At 35.8% G+C, this 19,845-nt stretch overlaps 1 protein-coding gene across 2 annotated transcripts in view; it reads left to right on the forward strand.

Moving 5' to 3' along the window:
* Nucleotides 1-19,213, forward strand: part of VTA1 (vesicle trafficking 1) — a 38,468-nt gene extending 19,255 nt beyond the window's left edge. Inside the window, exons 5-8 of one of the 2 annotated variants that reach the window (XM_036379567.2) lie at nucleotides 2,562-2,673; nucleotides 9,240-9,416; nucleotides 9,844-9,924; nucleotides 17,722-19,213. In XM_036379567.2, the coding sequence (XP_036235460.1) occupies nucleotides 2,562-2,673; nucleotides 9,240-9,416; nucleotides 9,844-9,924; nucleotides 17,722-17,867 (516 nt within the window). In that variant the 3' untranslated portion in view covers nucleotides 17,868-19,213. The remainder of the gene's footprint in view (nucleotides 1-2,561; nucleotides 2,674-9,239; nucleotides 9,417-9,843; nucleotides 9,925-17,721) is intronic. The other variant, XM_036379568.2, reaches the window with a different exon arrangement.
* Nucleotides 19,214-19,845: the final 632 nt, after the last annotated feature.

Below are 19,845 nucleotides of genomic sequence, written 5' to 3' on the forward strand. Positions count from 1 at the left end.
CAGTGCACTGATCAATTGACTCCTCAGAGTACCTGAAGCAATCCTGCTTTGAAGATGGAAGAAATTGTTACAAATGTCAGTGCAGAATGCTAGCAGTGGTACATTTTCTGTTGTGTGTTGGGGTTTTTTGTTGTTGATGCTGAAAGGACAGAAATGCTTTGTAATTGGAAAGAAGCAGAATTCTCTCATTTTGTTTAATTGGAGAATACTGATGGTAGAGTGTACAAGAAATACAGAAAATATTTGCTCCTCTGTATAGAATCATTACATTTCAACAGTTTATTTATCCATTCTTATGTAAAGGGATGATGGAGAAGTATGACTTGACTTGTCTTAGACTTTTGCAGAAGTTTTTCTCAGCCTAAGTTGAATTCAGCTGACACCTGCTTATAGAGCATGACATCTGTATTCAGACCACCTGCCTATTTTTTCAATAGATAGTTAAAATTGCCTTCATATGTGGACTATCAATTATGAAAAGGCTTTTAAAGCAACAGCAGAAGGCATAGAAAGCAGATATTTGACACCTAGAATCAGAAAATGGGTGTTGAGCATAATATGTATGTTTTTAATGGCAAGTGATTGACTATTGGGTAGTATGAAGGGATTGTGTCACAGGTGAAGAGTGGTTGTTCTCTATCTCCATATTAGAACTAGGCAAAAGGATTTTCTGGAAGGTTTGGTTTTACAAGACACAGCTTAGATCAGAGCAGTAGCAATAGCAGCATTCTTTTCATTTACCTCAGGAGTAGCATTCATTCAATAGGGCAGCCTTCTGAAAGGGGGCAGCAGTGCATGTTAAAAACAGACCAAACCAACAGCATTTCACTTCTCAGTTCTGGAACAATAAGCTTTGCAGTCGGGATGCAGGACAGACATCAAACACTTTGTTCCATTCTCCTCTCTCCATCCATCATCTTGGTGCCAGGGTTGGGCAGTGCTTGGCCTGTCCTTAAACATGCTCTCCCAAGGGCACCACCAGGTAGCCAAGGGCCTCAGCTGTGCCCCAAGGTGGCTTCACTGGGGCTGTTTTATCCAGTGTGGGGCAGCCCTGGCCTGTCCTCACAGACACCACTCCTGCTATGCTGAGTTGCCAGCACCTGGAATGGACACCTGATACAGCTGCATCTTCACACTTCGTCAATAAATAATCACCATATTAGAATAGGGGGGAGATGTACACGCTCTTAAATATTGCATAATAATCTTTCCTAAAAGTAGCATACTCTGGGTATGTGTTTTCTGCATTTTGTGGCTTCTAGAGTGTTTGTTAAAAATGAAGGAATTTAATCTGTAACATTGACTGACCAGAAATGATTATTAAAACAAAGTTTAACAGAGAGCCAGTGTTTTCCAATTGTACTTTACCTTTTTGAGGTAGAGTGAATGCATTTTAATAAATATGTCATCAGAATAGGCTTTTTTTCTGGAGAACATCTTGTTTTCAAAAATGAAGACCAGATCTTTCTCTTGGACTGTGTGAGCATCCTGGGTGATACAGTGTATTAAATATGAGCAAGGGAGCTTGCTGGAGATACCTTTTGTATTGTGTCTCTCTACCCTGTTCTAGATGACAGTTCAATAGGCTTTGTGAAGTACAGTATTGAATTTCAGTTTATTAATTTCTTAGAAACTTTGGATTTAATTTTCAAATTCATTTTTAATTTTTTAAAATAAAAAATTAATTTTTAAAATTTTGGCATTGGTGTGAACTGCGGTCTCCCACCCTGCATTGTTCATTTGGGCAAATTATTCCACTCATCCTCCCACATTTCTAACACTTATATTCAGCCTTGATCCTTGATTTATGTTACCTCATAACTGTCAGAACTGGTTTTTTCCCATGCAACTGTTGGCAAAACATTTGATTTGCATAATCAGTTTAATATTTCTTGCATCAATTGACAGCTCTTCCTGGATTAAACACTATTGTAACTGCCCAGGAGATACAAAGTGGCCTATCTTCCTTTCATGTTTTGACATGCTTTAGTTGTACTTAGGAACAGTAAAGTATATTTTAAAAAACAAAATGGAAAATCTTAATGCCATAGAATATTACAAACAAATCACATTATTCTGCAGTTACATCAGCCTTTCTGTGTTCATGCTTTTAAATTAAATTTTAAATTTTTAAATAATATAATTAGAGGAAATTCCATATTTCTGATACTCAGCAGTAGCATTTAAAGTTTCAAGTATTTAAATCTAAAGTAAATAATCATCAAAGTTTATGGAGATAGGAAGCTTTCTTCATTATTTCATTTCAGTAATTACTACACAGTGCTATGTCTTTCATACTAGTTTTCTTTGGTATCATTTATTTCCTTTTCCTCATATGCTGCTCTAATTGAAGATCTCCACATTTTCCTTTCATGCTGAGATCTTGTTAGAGCTGTTATTTTAATTATTTTTTGTAATTCACCTATTAATTTTACATGTTTATCTTTAAAAGGGTATCAAATGACAGCAGAGAAAGTGGAAAAGATGTTTGTATTTCTGCTTTGAATGCATTAATTTGCAGTAGTGAGTGGTTAAAATGGCTGGCCTTTTCCCTCCCCCAGAACGCCCAGCACAGGAAGTACGCCAGGTGGAAGGCAGCATACATTCATAACTGCTTAAAGAATGGAGAGACTCCTCAGCCTGGCCCCATTGGAATGGAGGGAGAGAGTTTTGGTATGTGTTTCCCTTTTTTTTTTTTTAAGAGAGAGGAAGGCTGTGCTAAGGTGAAGTGGTGGTATGCACAGTTCTTCAGGGAGCACCCCTCAGGAAGCACAGCTTCCCAGCTTGATGTTCTATTCACAATGAGCTGCCTTCTTTTCAGCTTCTCCTGCTGTTATTTTTATTGGACCTTACTGTGTGATTGACTTATTTAATAAAATATTCTTTTTCTTGTTGTGGAGATTATTATTTTGAATACAGCTACTCTCTAAGAAGGTATTGTCAGCTTCAGGCCAAAACCATACATTTCTTTAACATTAACCACAGTTCCTCTTTTAAATCTGTTCTGTAAAGTTGTGATCCCTTTGCCAGTTTATCCTCTCTCAGAAGTTAAGTAGGAGTTAAAAGTGGACTGATGGCAAGTGAATTCAACTTCAGAGCAAAGACCTGCTTGTGAGACAACTTCTTCCTCCCTGTGTAGTAATGTCAGTTTCAAAACAGGTTTATGGTCTACTCTTACTGAGTTGGATTTCTGCCTCTTTCTCACTCATCCTCCTTTTCCTTGCTTCCCCTGGCTACCTGAGCTCCCTGTACAGGATTCCTTGAGGTTCCCACTTTATCTAACAGTTAAGGAGATGATTTCCAAGGACATCCACTTAACCAAACTGAATGTGTGTCAGAACAAGTTGTTTTGCTTTAGATCATGATCAGTTTCATTGGTTTTGGTAGTGACCAGTTTCTTTACTTTTCTCCTCAGTGCAGATTGAATACAAGTTTCAAAGGTTGATCTTTTATGAGATAAGATGTATTGGAATGGATATTTTCACTATGCAGATTAAAACAGACTAATTCTGCACAATGACAACCTCTGTATATCATTCTTCACATACCTAGTGGAGCAACTGAGACCATCAAATAGTTTGTAATTTTCTTCTGAGCTGGCACGTGAGACTTTGTGGCTTGTCAATTCAGTTGATGCTAATTTATTTCTTAATCTTAGATTTAGTAAAACAAATTTTTCCAAATTAAAAGGGTCAATAAACAAATCTACAGTGTGAAAGGGAAAGATCTACCTTGTAGAGTATCTATCTGACCTGTAGAGCCACCTTAGAGGGGTGGCTACATGAAGTTTTCTGATTGTATACATAAATATAGATGACCAGTGTATTTATACTTGTGCACACATACGAAATATAAATAAATATAAAGTAATATAAATATTGCTTTTAAAAATAAATTATGAGTAGGCTTGTAATTTTCTACTTAGTACTTTTGTTTTAAACATGTCAAAACATTAGCAAACTAGTTTCTTCTCTGGTTCTCATGTCTTTTCATCATGCATCACATTTTGATGCATCTCCACATTGTCATTTATATATCCTGGACAGTGTTACATTAAAAAAAAAAAGGATATGATCATGATTTTTTTTAAGGAGAATGTGAACTGAACATCTATTTCAGTTTGTTATTATCTTTATAGTGTCTAAGAGCCTGGGTGCCAAATATAATTTATTTGCAATTTCCTGGATAAAATACTATTTATATATTAGTGCTCCAGGAACACTGCAACACAAGTAAATTCAAATATTTGTGAGCAAATACCGAGTATGGTAGTTTTATATCCAAGCTACTTGTTTGTTCTTGTTATTATGTTTTCCTAACCTAAAGGCACCCTACAGACTTAAACACTGGCATGGGTATCTTACCCACTGAAATGTGCTCCTGTATAGGCACAGCTGTATTTGAAGTGAAGCATTAGCAAACTAATTTCTTCTTCAACATACCGTCTTCTCCAAGGCAGTTTCCTTAGCTGTCCATGCATCTGTAGCCAGAGATACTTATGATGCAACTCCAGCTGCAAACATCACTTGATCTTTGTCAAATTACAGCAGAGTAATGATTTAATGGAGAAAGCAACACGTGAGAGAAAAATCTCTTGTTATATTGAATGTAATGAATAGTTCAGTTAAATATTTTCAGCTTTAAATAAGTGCTCTTTTAGTGGTCTGGTTCATAGTGTGGTAAAGCTGACCTGAGTATGTGAAGCGATCTATGAATTTTAAACAAGTGCAAAAATAGAATTTCTAAGTAAACATTACAAAACTTTTGCTAAAAATCCATGCGTGCAACTTGTAGAAGCTAATTATTTCTCAATAGAGCAACAAATAGGCTCTTTCTTCATTTTTATTAATGCACAGAAGTAACTGACTTGCTCAAGGCTACAAAAGAAACTGTTGTAGGAAGGAAAGCAGAATTCAGGCTTTCCTCAAATTCTTGGTATACATTGCAGTTCATTACAGGTGGTAGTGGGAATTGGTGAAGACTTTTGCTTTCATTACCAGGTTATGTCTTACATGCATGTTAAAAGGGACACAAATGCTGAGCAAATCAAAATTTTAACATCCTTTTTGACAGGGAGCCTGCAAGATCTGTAACTTGACAATATGTTTTTTGTTTGTTTATTTTGTTGTTGAATTGTATTTCATGTAGAGAGATTATTTCTCCCATTCCTAATTTTCTAAGAAATTTAATAAAAAATACATATTGGTGTTTATTTTTTATGGTTAGCTCCATGGTGTAGGTGTCCGTAATGTCTCACATAATCAAGACAAAAATTTTATGCAAATTAATTTTTATGAGAAGAATCAGTACAAAAGAGTTTCAGTTCCTCTTTGTGCATCATAAGAAGAAAAGCAGTATTGTTTGAATGTATGACTGGACCTTCCCCATTCCTTTCTGCTTGCTCATTTTCTTCCTCCCCTCGCATGTGGAAAAAGTCTGTTTAAACAGAGTGAAACTAGGTCTCTGTAGCTTAACAAATTACCATTTTTTTCCAAAGTGGTTTTTTTTTTTTTTGTTTTTGTGATTCTTGAAAACCATACTGTAACTCTTGGAGATGTTTTTACAGTACATAGGCATGCTTTATGCAGTTCTGCTGTTGGATTTATGGATGCTTTTGTCAGGATGCCACCATGGAAGCCTTAAAAGACATGCTTAATTTATTAATGCAGTTGGAACACAAGTCCTAGCATACACATAAAGGTTACTTAGCACTAGCCCTAGGTCATCCTACAAGGTTTTACACTAATGGAAAAAAAAATGGAAATAGAAAAAAGTTCCTAAATAGCCATACTATAGCCATAGTAAATACATTCAATTTAATCACCTTTATTGCAATATATAATATGTAGGCTACATTTCCATTTCAGAATTTCAGTAAACCGTAATAGTTCCAACTAGTAAAAAGAACAGTGTGGGAAAAGTTGATGGATTTTTGAGTTCTTTTCTCAATGTCGTGGAAAAAAAATACATGGTTGGTTTGTTTTTTAAAAGCAGTGTTCAAATAGAACCTTACATTGTGAATCTTTTGGCAACATCTCAAGCAAAACAGAAACAACTCAGCAGAATGAGACAAAGAAAAAAATTTATATTGATTATAATTATCTGAACTCATGAAAAACAGGAGTCCAGAGAACTGGAGGAGTTTGGACTCCTTAAAAAAAATTTTACTAATTTTATATTTAGTGCACTGAGCTGCTGAAATTAAGTCATGCTTGATGCTTGCTTACACTAGAAAAGGGAATGCCATGAAGCCTTGAGAATCCTCTGTTTATGTAAAAGTATCTTTGGATGGTTGGTTGTGGGGCTGCACTGATGATTTCACAAAATCTTGCCTTCAGTAAATAAATAATTTTAAAAAACACAAACAGGTGGTCTGGGTATACTGTAGCTCTGCAGAAAATTTAAAGAGCTCGTGAATTCTTTATGCTGGGATTCAAGCAAAAAAGCTGATGAGGTTCCAAGACAAAAAACTCAGCTGGAGCTGAAATGAAATGTAAAACAATTGTGTCACTGTTTCACAGCCTAGTTTCAGCATTTTCAAGGAATTTTTTTAACTGTAAGGAACTTTGAATTCTAGGTTATTGCTGCTGCATGAGGAAATAATTTTCTAATTTTGTAGCATTCTTTCTCATTCCCTGGAAAAGATTTTTTTTTTCAATTATGTTTTGGACATTCTAACCATAGAATTTAAAACCTCTGTTGACTTAAATGTTCTTTTATAGCAACCTGAAATACTTCTATCTGGCACTACTGTTAAAAACTATTCACAAATACGGAGAGTGGATATTTTAAAATGTTTCTTATACTTTAGTCTTTGATAAAGAATATTTTAAATATTTGCTTTGCTGAAAGAATAGTTACAATGCTTTTATGATATTTGGGCACTTTAAAGACTAAGGAGAGTTAACTTAAACAAAACTACTTTTATGTTTAATACAGTTTTAACATTATCCAGTTGCACAATGAGTAAATCAAACAGTTGAGCTTAATCTTTGGATACATAAACCTGATTAAAAAGCAGATTGCTCATTTGTGATTTTGCCTCTTGCAGGCACTGTTATTACTGGTGGTTAGCACTTCTAACACTTTTTTTGGTTGTTTTTAACATTGCCAGCCTTTAACCCTTTGAGTTCACGTCCTCTTTGGCCAGTGTTGGGCACAGCATTGCACTGTTACAGGAGTTAGTAGAGACCCTGAACTGTGCAGTGAGGAAGCTGGAAGCTGAAACTGGGAGTGGCTTGGAGAGAAAATTGGGGCAGTGCAAGAGGGACACAAGTATGTGGCAAAGGATTGCCGATATGGGATATGTAATCCTAGTGCAGAGAAGGAAATCAGAATGTGCCTTGAGAACCAGATTAGGGCAACAGGAAGCTGCAAGGAGCAGAATAAAGGAATAAATGCATTTACAGCTTAAATATGGGCATGAATTTACAGGTAATTTCTCATAGCTGAGATAGTAAGCACAGTGGAAGCACATTTTCTCTCACTGCCTCATGCTCAACAGTTGCTTAGTAGTTTTTACAACAGCTTTCCCAAAATCCTAGCTTCAAGCAGACCCTCAACTTGGAAACTCCAACTTTATGGCTACAATTTGCCCAAGCTGTAAATAATTGGTAACAGTGTTGCAAGTAATGTTTCGCAGCCTCCCCTTCAGATGGCCTGATGAGTGTTGTGTGTAACTAATTCATTTTATGTAAAGTAAGCCTCTGGTTTTGTTCATTATTTTTTCTGAAACTGTTTTGTATTTTTTTTTAGTTGACACCAAAACCAGTGAAAAATACAGCATTCAAACAGTAGTTTCCTATCATTACATTATTATTTAAAAGACAGCATATGCAATGTTTACTCTTGAATCTCATCTTCTTTTTGCCAGTTTCAGACATTTAATTTTATTTCCACACATGTTAGCCACACAATATTGCAGTATGAGTTACTAACAAAAAATACAGCAAAGGAAAAATCTGGCACCTTAAGATGTTTTTTGTCTTCCCGAAACTTTTCAGGTGTTCATTTGCATGTGTTAGAAATTGTGCCATAAACCAGAGTGTATTTATTAAAGTCCACTAAAAATGCTCTAACAACAATACTTTATTTTACTCTGCTCTATAGCCTTTTTATTAGTAAATTGTATTGTAAATTAGAAGGTATTTTAATATTTTTCCTAAAGATAGCATGTGAATTTTTTTCTGGGAGGTAGAAGAACTCCATAGGAAACAATTCAGATATTTATAATGGTAATATTTTTAATAGCAGACCATTTAATTATTAAGCAGCAGAAGTGTTTGCATAACTCATAGTCTTGTGTAACTGAAGATCAATGTGGATCTCTTTTGCTAGCTCTACACACATACAAGTTTTGTCCTCCCTTATTTCTTTGTTCCCTTTCAAGCACTGGCTGTTAAATAAGCAATTCCCAAAACTGCCTGTTCTATCTGACATTATTGATACAGGTGAATGCATACACAGTAAGTGAAAATCAGGTTTTTTTTAATTGAACTTAATTCAAATGAAGGAGCAGGAATCAACCATTTATTCTGAATTGACTGGATCCTTAGCCTTTAAATCAGTACTAAATAAAGTAAATCAGAACCTTAAGAACATGACTAGATTGAAAAATATGTATATTCTTTGTACATGCTGTGGGATATATTGAACCTTATTCTTGTAGATCATTATGTACTCTAACTGTTCTAGATGCAATTATGACTTGGCTAAGCTGCATTCAGTTTCTTGTTTGGTATTACTTTCCCAAAGTTCCTCTTGGTTCTTATTTATTTGTGGTTTGATTTGGGGTAAACGAATTGGCACTGTCTAGCCTTTTATGCAGAGTTTGTAAGGCAAATACATTTTTCCATATTCTGGTTCATGTATATGTTAAAATGTAGATTACTGCCTATTTGTAATAACTTGTTCCACTTCTATGGATGCAGAATACAAAGGTATAACAAATTGTTCTAATGAGACAGATAGCTTATATTCAGACAAGTAACTAAATGATTCCTCAAGTTGAACAGAAGAGATCTTTGAAAGTATGTGAGTGTCTAGATCTTTGTTGTATGGTATGTTGCATTTTACCTTTTCAAATCAACCCTATGTGGTTTGGGTTGATGTTTTATGTCCCACTGTGTGGTGGCAATTTTTTTAGCAATAAAAATTTGAAAGGAGGTGTTAAGGAAAGCCAAAGATTTAAAGTGTTTATGCATAGTAGTTGCAGTAATTCCTATTTTGTATTGTTTTAGCAGATGCTGAAAGGGAAGAAGCGGGATCATCTTCTGTCCACAGTGGAACAGCTCCATCATCATCATCATCTACATATGAAGCTAACAACATACCAACTAGTAATTACACTGGCATACATATACCACCAGGTGCCCATGCACCTGCCAACACTCCAGCTGAAGTACCTCATAACACAGGTATCTCCAAATCACACCTGAGAAATCCATGCCTTCAATGGGAGATGAATTTTTGCCCAAATTCTAGTCCATCACATAGAAAGTAAATAACACATTATTGTGTGGCAAAAGCATCTTCATAAGCTAAAATCGTAAAAATGCCATTGGAAATATTTTTTAATGTTTTCTTGAAATATGTATATCATAGTTTGGAGCACTTTTACAGAATATATATATGTTCCTAGACAGCAGATGTTGCAGAAATAACTTCATGATAGTCTGGTATGTTCTGGACGTGTTGCAAAAATACAGTTTTCGATCAAAACAAATGAGTGTACCTAAAATGTGAACACAGGTACAAGAACGCTTCATCTGTTCTGATTTTTTGCTTACTTTTAAAGTCAATAAGTAAAAATAATCAAAGTCCTTTTTTTGCATTGATTTGCAGGAGTGACAAGTAACACCATTCAGCCTGCTCCTCAGAATATTCCTCTGGTTGATCCTTCCCTTTACAGTGCTCAGTCTACAGGTAAGCTTGTGGCATTTGTATTGTTGTAGGTGGACATACTGTGTCCTCTGTGTCTCTCCTGCACTGAAGGAAGAAGTTTGAGAAATATTGTCACTATTATCTGAACGCTATTCCAGAATTTTAAAAAGAGTGGACAGCATCTAAGCATTGTGTTGCTAAGATTTTAGTAGTTTCTGAAAGCTGCTACAAAATAGTGTTGTCTGTCTGACTGCTTTGAACTAATGAGCTAGCATTGCCTAAGGTTTTTTATTATTTATGTTGTTGCTTCTCAGGTGAGGTTCTGATATACTTTGCAAAGCCTATATTCCTGATAGCCTTGCCAAATTGTATTTATTGTAATTAATATACATTCCCTTTACTTGAAATTTATTCTACAGGGTCAGCATGTAAGTTACTTATTAATTTCACAAAATAATTCCTAAAACATTCAAGTTGCAGTTTTGTGCAGAATAATAGTGTGTGCTTCCTGACTGGAAGTAGCACTTGTGCTAAATGAAACAATCAATTTGTAAGGTACTGCTAATGATGTTATTTTGATGTACCATTTAATCAAAGCTTTTATCTTCCAGGATGTCATTTGTCTTTGATGTTGAAATAACTGATAACCTATATCATACATAATATATATGTATTTTATGTCTGCTTGCATATCCCATGCTTTGAAGTGTACACATAAGGGCTAACCCTGGGGAAATCATGGCTTGTGGAAGAGTAGTAACTGACAATAAAGCTGGAATCATCCTAGATTTTCATTTGAGCACTCATGTACATATGGTACATGAGTACATATGGACACAGAGTTAACTATTTCTAAGAATTTTTCTGTCCATAGAAAAGAGAAAAAAGTGTAAAAAACCTCCATAAATTACATCTGTTTGGAATAATCAGATTTTTTTTGGCAATATAATGTGGATGTTGAATGAGGAGGAGGTCTTGGAGGCCTACAGTTTATCCTCATCAGGATATACTCTCATTAGTGTACAATATTATATGTAATTGCTATGTTAAGTTCTAGTACTAACCACAGTAAAACATTGCCTGTTATGACTACAAAGTTTAGATAGGTATGTTCTTGTATTTTATAACTTAGAGATACTTAGTTACTTTATTATGTTGTTGAAGACTCTGTTAAAACAGCTGTTCAGAAAAAGCATTTTTGCTTCAATCAAATGCTATAGTAGGAATTCATTGTTCAACTTGCTTTTAATCTGCTGGCATAAAGAATGCTTAAGGATATTTCTATTCTAATATATTAGAAAGCCATTTTTACAGAAGAAATAAAAATAGCAAAATTTGATAGAGACATACTAATCTTTAGTATTCTCCTGAAGAGCAAAAGGTACTGTAGGTGCTACAGTTTTTCTGGCATATTACTGTAATCACAGAATCACAGGATAGTCTTAGCTGGAAGGGACCCAGAAGGATTGAGTCCAACTCTGAAGTGAATGGCCTATACAAGGCTCAAACCCACAACCTTGGCATTATTAGCACCATGCTCTGGCCAGCTGAGCTGGCACTGATGTCTCATGTGGCAGTAACTCATTTCATTGTAAAACAACACCTCAGACCTGTAGCTGTAACATTTAAACTTGGTGATAGTTTTTGAGTTTTGGGGACTGCTGTGGGGGTTTTGGTAGCTCCTCAATTGAAATGGCTCAAAGCTTTACTTAAAGTTTGCTATAGTAATTGCTAGTTGGAAGGAAAATTTTGTGATGTTTGGAAGCAAAGCTTTCATGTTTAACTAACTTATCATGATCTTCTAGATAGTCATTGTACCAGGTTTTTTGGTAACTACTCAAAAAATTTTGGTCATCATTGTTTCTTGATTTGAATGTTTGTTTCTGGTTGTCGAAAATGTCATAATTTAGATTGAAACATAATTTTTTAATTAAGTTGAAGACATTCCATTATTCATATCTGCATGGTATGATTGCATTGCTCGCTTTTACTACCTACCTGAGATAACTTGGTTTAATAAGTACATAAATAAGAAGGAATTAAGTGTGTTTATGATAATGCGTAATAAGTAATATTGTGTAATTCAAAGATTAAGACCCCTGCTAAGCACCATGATAAATCTCTTTACTTGATCTAACCTGCGTATTTGCATGCCTGTGTTCCTCCTCTGCACATCTCTGTGGTGTCACTACAAGTTTGGGTCTTGTAACAGCTCAAAGTCTCACATTCTTATGAGGGAGTGCTACAAAAGTGCTGGCAAGAAATTATAAAGTCATACAGGTTGTTCGTTCGAAAGCTTAGACCCTGCCAGTTATGCAGGAGTCTCAGAGAGCACAGGGGATGGATGTGTCAGCAGAGGTACACTGATAGTTTTCTTTGCATGTGTGGAATTAAGAAGCTTGAGAGGAATGGAAAGTGTTTGTCCTTGCCTGTCATTGTCTTGTTGTGGATTCTTCTCATACTGCTGAGAAGTCCTTTCTATGCCAACAGTGGCCTTGTTCTCTAACCCATCAGTAGATTGAGAAATGCCTGTATGTGTTAATGGATGTACAAAACTGTGGGACCCATGAGCCCTCTCCAGTTCCTGAGCTGCAATATATATATCTGGGCTAGATCCTTGCTGCATATTGAGGTGTGTACCATTCCTGTGGAACTGAGGTTTCCTTTGCATGGGAAGGAGGGATCAGTGTTGCCCTCCATCCAACAGATCCACAGAGCTAGCACAGTGCAAGGTACATTTGTTCCATGACTTACACACGATGTCTATGTCCATGCTAACAAATTACACAGGCTTGCAGATATTTGGCATGGAGAGTAGCTGGCACAGAACCTCTCACATCTATATTATTAAACTTTTAAACCTAAACAAGGTAGCTTGTTAAGACTGCTCGTATTGAATGGTCTGTAGCTTGCTCTGACCACAGGTCATGCCCAGGAATTGTTTGGGAAAGTGCTAGTTTTCATGGGCCAACACCATACTGGAATCTGTTCCAGCAGTTTGATGCTGCAGACAGTCAAGTTTGAGTGCTGAGATGCCTTCCTTGGCAGTGTTGAATGTGGTAGTATAGGTATAGCCAAACAGGATATTCCACATACTCCTGCAAGACTCTTTCTTGTAGTAAGATCAAATGTATATTTTAAAGATAAATTATATCTTTGCTTTGCTTCCTGTAACATGAGAGAAGCCATTTGTTTAAAGCTGTTACAGGAGAAAAACTTCTGGTGGAGAGGAGTAGAATATTTTATCAAAGGAAGATTAAGTTAAAGGAATAGTGTTCTTTGATTTTTAGTTAGCATAAATCTTTCAATAGTTGTCCTGTCCTGTGGGAAGAGATTTCAGAGTTTACACTGACTTTTGAAAGTGTCAAAACTTTTTCATTTAAGCATGGGTTAATGTGTCTGACAACAGAATGTAGAATTATGCAGCAACTTCGTGTATGTGTGTGTGCACTTCTCTGATGTAGTTGTCTTAAAAAATTTATTACCCCTAGATTTTACTAACACTCGAGGCATTCATAGTTGTGCTACACAGATTTTATAAGATCTTCTTATGTTGCCATATGGTCCCTTCCACAGGTGGCATAGTATAAAGAAGGCATTTGTTCATTGTAGTTCTGTGTATAATGTTTGATATTCTACATGCAAAGTATAAATAATAATTTGACATTGAATGTGTTTTCATGATCATAAAAAGAAATCCTTGAGTACTTATATTTCAAATATTTCAAGTGATTTAATGGAAAAAAAAAGAGTATCTTGTTTCAAAATCCATTTGTTACCTTTTCCATCACTGTTTTTATGCACCAGTTTGTATGATTGAAATGTTCTTAAATCATCTGCCTTATATTTGGGCATCGTAAAAAGGAAAGACATCTGAAGGGTAGACAAGGATTCCAGGGAGAAGCAGATGTATTTATGTAAAATGCACATTACTTTCATTCTAAAACTTTTTTTTTCCCAAAATTATTTCAGCAGCTCTAGTCAAATCAGTTTCACTTTGTGTTTCTCTTAAACTAAGGGAATCATGCTTGTTGTTACAGATTCCATATTCCTGTCATGTTTCAGTAATAAAACTACAGTCCTAATAATTTCAGATTAACACAGGGAGCAAGTTTGTTTCAGATTAAATACAGTATACCTTTTGTATCTCGGCGTTGTTGGGCTTTTTTAGAGCCAAAAATCACAGATACTTGAGGTTGGAAAGGACTTCAGGAGGTGGTCTGGTCCAACCCTTCTGCTCAAGGAAGGGTCATTGTCGGCGTACCTGTTGCCGATTCCCCGACTTCTGGGACTCTGTCAGGGCCCTCCCAGGGGGCTCCCCTGTCAGGGGGGACCCTCCTGGAGTGGTCTTGTGTCAGGAAAGAGAGACGCACTGGATCTTTCGGTCTTCAGGTTCTTGTTTATTGTTATCTTATCTAGAGTTTTGCATGCTGTCCACACAAGGCTCAGCGCACTGGACCGCAAAAGTGGCTACAATCTCTTGTTACAAGGTCTTTTAAGACTAAACTATCCAATTAAGAACTGACACCTAGATTATTTCCCTTTTTAACCCAATAACGGATCCCCAAAAGCCTGCAATGCAGACTTTTTCACCCAATTACAAAATGCCACCCAAACTCATGAAGATGGAAAAAGAAGGAAGAAGAAGCCCAGGATGACACCCTGTGCCCTCCATCTTGCTTCCCTCCACTACATACTAAAAATCCTAAAACCTAAATTTCCCACCAAAGTGATACATCTACACTACTCTCTACAATCTACTTCACACTCTAGTGGATTCTAGTCTACTCTGGAGTTTAGGAAACTTTCTTCATGAATGAGGGTCAAAGTCAATGTTCTCCTGGGGGTTAGGGCACCCCAGAGCAGACAGGGAAATATTCCTGGTGGCCTGTGTTCCCACAGGTCATGTAAAACTAGTCACTCATGACCATGTCCTTTTTCTCTCCTCCCCTTGCTTGTGCACTCTCCCTGTGGTTTAATTTCCTGCACTGAAGAAGTTTGAGAAAAAATGTCACTGCTAGTTCTAAAGATAGGTTTTGAATCTCTCCAGGGACAGACACCACAATCTCTCTGGGCAGCCTGTCCCAGACCTTGGACACCCTCGGAGTAAAAACTGTTTCCTGATGTTCAGACAGGACCCTCCTGTGTTTCAGCCTCCGGTCTTGTCACTGGGCATCACTAAAAAAGCCTGTCTCTGTCCTTTAGATACTCTCCCTTCAGGTGTTTGTGTACTTGATATAAGATCCCCCTGAGCTCTCTCTTCTCTAGGCTGAACAGTCCCAGCTTCCTTGGGTGCTTCTCATGCTCCATTCCCTTAGTCATCTTTGTGGCCCTTTGCTGGACTGTCTCCAGGATGTCAGTCTGTCTCTCTTGTGCTGAGGAATCCAGAACTGGACACGGCACTCAGGATATGGCTGAAAGGGTCAGGATCACTTCTATCCTCCTGCTGGCAGTGCTCTTCCTAGTGCAGGACAGGATGCCATTGTCACTCTCTGGCACAGGGGTGGATTGTTGGCTCATGGGCAGATCTGTGTCCACCAGGACCCCCAGGGCATTTCCTCCAAAACTGCTTAATCTTTGATTATGTAAATTGAGGTAGGTTACTAACTTTTGTGGTTATACCTTTGATGTAAGTACAGTCATTGCAGTTAAGTTTTACATTATTTGTAAAACTTCAGAACACAGAGCTGGTTTGTTTCTATTTTGCTTTTCCATTGTGAGGTGTCGACTTCAATAGGAGCTCAGGCTACTGAGCACATCAAAAGATCAACCCTCTTACTCTATAAACTTTGGTTTATAAATTTAAAACTAATAATTTTTTTCCCTCAAGTGGTGTCATAATAGCATCTGAGGTAGATTTCATAATAAATAAGGCTTTATGCCAGCAAAACATTAATAGAGCTCATACTGTAAAAATAAGATTAGAAGGTGAATTTAGGCTTGCTTCCAATAAATTATTTGAATACTGGACTGATGCCCTGGCCAGTTTTTAAAGAATGATTTTGTAGTTTCTTTTGGCATCACAGCATAAAGCTACTTTGAGGGAAACTTGGTCTTTTTAATTTCTTAAAGATCTTCAGAAATGTGGTCACAGATTGACCCCAGCTGCTTTTTAGTCTGTGACTTTCCTGAGGTTACAGAATACCTGAGATGTGTGCCTGTGTTTATGCACTCCCTTGCAAGGATTTACTCACATGTGTATGTATTTTAAGAGATTTAATGTGGTTTCCCTTACTTAGCATGAAATTAATATACATTGCAATCATAATGAGCCCACCAAGTTTTTATGTCCCTCAATGGTTATATTTATTTATTGAAAGGAAAAGAAGTGGAGTTCTAGAGTATATTTTAAAAATTCATAAAAGTAATCTTCGGTGTTTCGGATTTTATTTGGGTAGGGTTGTTTTAAAAATCAGCAGACCAGTCTAATTTGTAATGTTCCCAGGTTTTCTTTTTTATTTGTTCAAAAGCTGTACTTAAATAGTAAGACTGGGGGAAGGAAAAGTAAATATAACAGACATTTTTTGATAAGAAAAGAGATTCTTTAGTAAACATTCTCACAGTATTGCTAACAACAGTTGGATTTTGAAGGAAAGGATTCAGCTAATGGAAATTGTGCCATAAAAATGGCTTTAAGTATGTTCATGTAGTTGTTTAAGAGTAAAATGTACTTAGAGAGCTAAATCTTTGTTTAACTAAATTTTATGTAAAATGTATGGTGCATTTAAAAGCATACTTTCTATTAATTTGTGAAATCTATTCAGTGCTTATACCATACTGTGTGGGAAGTTATTAAATATATGCATAAAATTTCGTGGTTTATATATTTATTTATCTGTGCCCATAAAAATCTATCATTTACAAGTTGTTTTGAAAGAACCTGAATAAAGATTTTATAATTTGTCCGTATTTGGATATATATAAATTTGTCCATTATTGGAGTGGCATGGGATTAGCCTTAAAACTCACAGTGAATTTGTGGGTGGAAGGAGGTACAGTAACACAGTTATGGTTTATTTTACACCCACATCAGTGATACTATTCACATATAAAATCTTCTGCCATTTAGGGCTTAAGTCCCTACTATGTCTTCTCCAAGACTGAATGCATGTATTTGAGCACAACATAATTCCTAAAATTTTAACTTACTTCAAGAGAACTCTGATTAATAAGTAACATACTATGGTTTATACTGTATTATGGGAATATTTTTTGCTAGTGTTCTCCAATGTTACAAAAAGGGGCACATTACATGACATCAATCTTGTTTTCAGACATCTTACATAAAATTGGCAACAAAAATTTTTTGGAAAAACAGAAACATAAAATGTGTGAAAACATGCCAGTGAGAAATGCTTCTACATTCTGAAAAGTTATTCCAGTTGGGAAGGAACAGTTTCTAACTATGTATTATTTCTGAAGAAAGCAGAGTAATTATGCTGTAAACACAAAAAGCACTGTACTTGTTTCTTGCAGGTTGTAACATGATTACAGCTAACCTAATGTCATATAAAAGCTTTCCTTTGCTGTCTTAGATGAAGAGCAGATCTTTCTCAAAGGTATTGGCTTACTTTTGAAAGGCACTGGGTCATGAAAATACCAGTGTTTAGAAAGGTCCTCACATTTTTCAATAGCAAAGAAGTTAAGCTTTATACGAATGGAAAGAAAAGAGAACAGAACAGAAGAAATACTGTACCTTGGTCTTTATAATACTACCACAAATATTAGCCTGGTTTTCATAATATTACCACAAACACCAGTAAAACATAAAAATCATAAGAAAGGAAGCTTAAGTCACATTTCCTTTGTAGTAACTTTGTAATACTTATGTTTTTGCAGGAGAAGTCCGCTTGACTCCAGAGGACTTTGCCAGAGCTCAAAAATATTGCAAATATGCTGGCAGTGCGTTGCAGTATGAAGATGTGAGCACTGCTGTGCAAAATCTACAGAAGGCCCTCAAGTTACTCATTACAGGCAGAGAATGAAACTTTAATCCAACAGATTCATGTCTTTCACCTAAGGAACTAACTGTTTATTACTGTACCTGTTAGGGAAGTGGAGTTACACAGAAATTCTCAATCCCATCACTCATGACTATGAAACCACTGTTTCAGTGTCAGACTAGCAATTAATGGTACAGTAGGAATCTCTGTTTTCATTTTAAAGACAGTGGAGCTTGAAACATGAATGCAGTGGCTTGATGTATGCAAAATATTAAAGAAAGTACTGTGAACACCACTCAAGAGTTAGAATTCATTTTGCAATATTTGGACTATCAGAATTGGAAAATGCTCAATGTAAAAAACTTAAAAATTAGGATGTTTTGTTAAAATTCTTATTCCTGTTTTATTATTGCAAACAATTATTTAATAGATATAATAGCTTTAAAATGGTAACTAAGATTAGTGCTTTCCTCCTGAAGTGCGAGGCTGAATGTGAGAAGGCTGACAGGTCCACACTGGGAAGGACTTCTCTGTATGTAAATTATTTCGGTATTTGTATTATCTGAGACATAAGTCTAAGTTGAGGGAGTCTTGAGGACATTTGTATTTCATTTGAAAATGTTCTGGAAAAAAAAATCTCCCGATACTTCAGAGGGAGTAATTTTGATGCTGTTCCAATTTAATCCCCCACAGATGTATGGGCTACTACATGTATTCTTGATTATTGGTTCTTGCTCCTTCTGTGTGAACACTTAAAATTTTATATATCTGTATGAGTAATTAAGAGAAAATACTAATATTTATCAACAATGATCCCAAAACTGGAGGCAGAGATTCTAAATAATTTGAAATTTCAGGAAGACTCACTGAAAGAACAAAACTGTTCCATCTTTTTAAGAGGCTGAAAAAAAAGCTTGTTCTTCATCCATTAAAACACTATAGTTATGTCTCTGGTATTAGTGTCATAGAGCTTTGTATTTCCAACTAATATTTTTCCTGTCTGCTTTGTTGTGAAGACTTTTGGACTTGGGATTTAATTAAAATATCTTGGAAACTGAATTTTGAGTCTTTATGAGGTCTACCACTGTAATTATAGATCTCCTGATTGTTAAAAAGCCCCCCATGCTGTTTAAAAGAAAGAATACAGTCTTTGAACTGGCGTGACATAATAATTGAGTACACCATTAAGCATGTCTGATATATGTAAAAATTTTAATGACATTCTATCTGATCTCTCTGTCTTTCCAAGCTGCTGGATCAAATCCATGTTATTTATAGCTGCACTGCTTTGGAGTGACTAAAATGAGTCTTATATTCAAAGCAAAAAGAAAGGAAAAGAAAATGAAACATAAGCATGCATTAAAGTTTAGCTGGTGGAATCCCTTTAAGTGTGTAGTGTCTTTGACAGCAGATTTCACACGGGTAAAGTGAAACTTAAAAATGTGTGTTTAAGCACTTTAGTTGACTGAGACTTAAAAGATAAAATGTGGTATTTTTTGTGTTGCTTTCTGATATGGTATAGCATGCTAATCTTGGGTTAGATTTTAATCATTTGGGGAAATTTAGAATAAAACTATCTGAAACTTTTTTGACAGTAATGCTGTACAGACCTGAGCAGTAAGTCTGTTTTGTACAGTGTTTCATGCAAGATAGATCTCTCACTTCAGTATCAAACTGAATTACTGCCAAGTCTTCTGCATATATAGTTGTTGGTTTACACTGTAGCATTGCTATAAAGTATATGTAGCATTGCTATAAAATAGTCAGAAGTTCCTTGCATTTCAGGATCATACTACTATTTTTTAAAACAGCTTCAGTCCCCAGAATTTGTGGGTAAAAACTCAGTTTTCCTTTTTCCGTTTATAAAACAATAAAAAGAACTTTGGAGCTTTTGTATTATATGCAAAAATAAGTAAACTATGATATAATGTTGTATTGATTTGAGGCTTTTGAATTAAAGTTATTGGGGTTTTTTGTAATTGATCTGAAATGGAATACGTAACTACGCTTGAAAATGAAA

This window comes from Molothrus ater, chromosome 3, assembly GCF_012460135.2.
Source record: "Molothrus ater isolate BHLD 08-10-18 breed brown headed cowbird chromosome 3, BPBGC_Mater_1.1, whole genome shotgun sequence".
Classification (NCBI taxonomy): Eukaryota; Metazoa; Chordata; class Aves; order Passeriformes; family Icteridae; genus Molothrus; species Molothrus ater.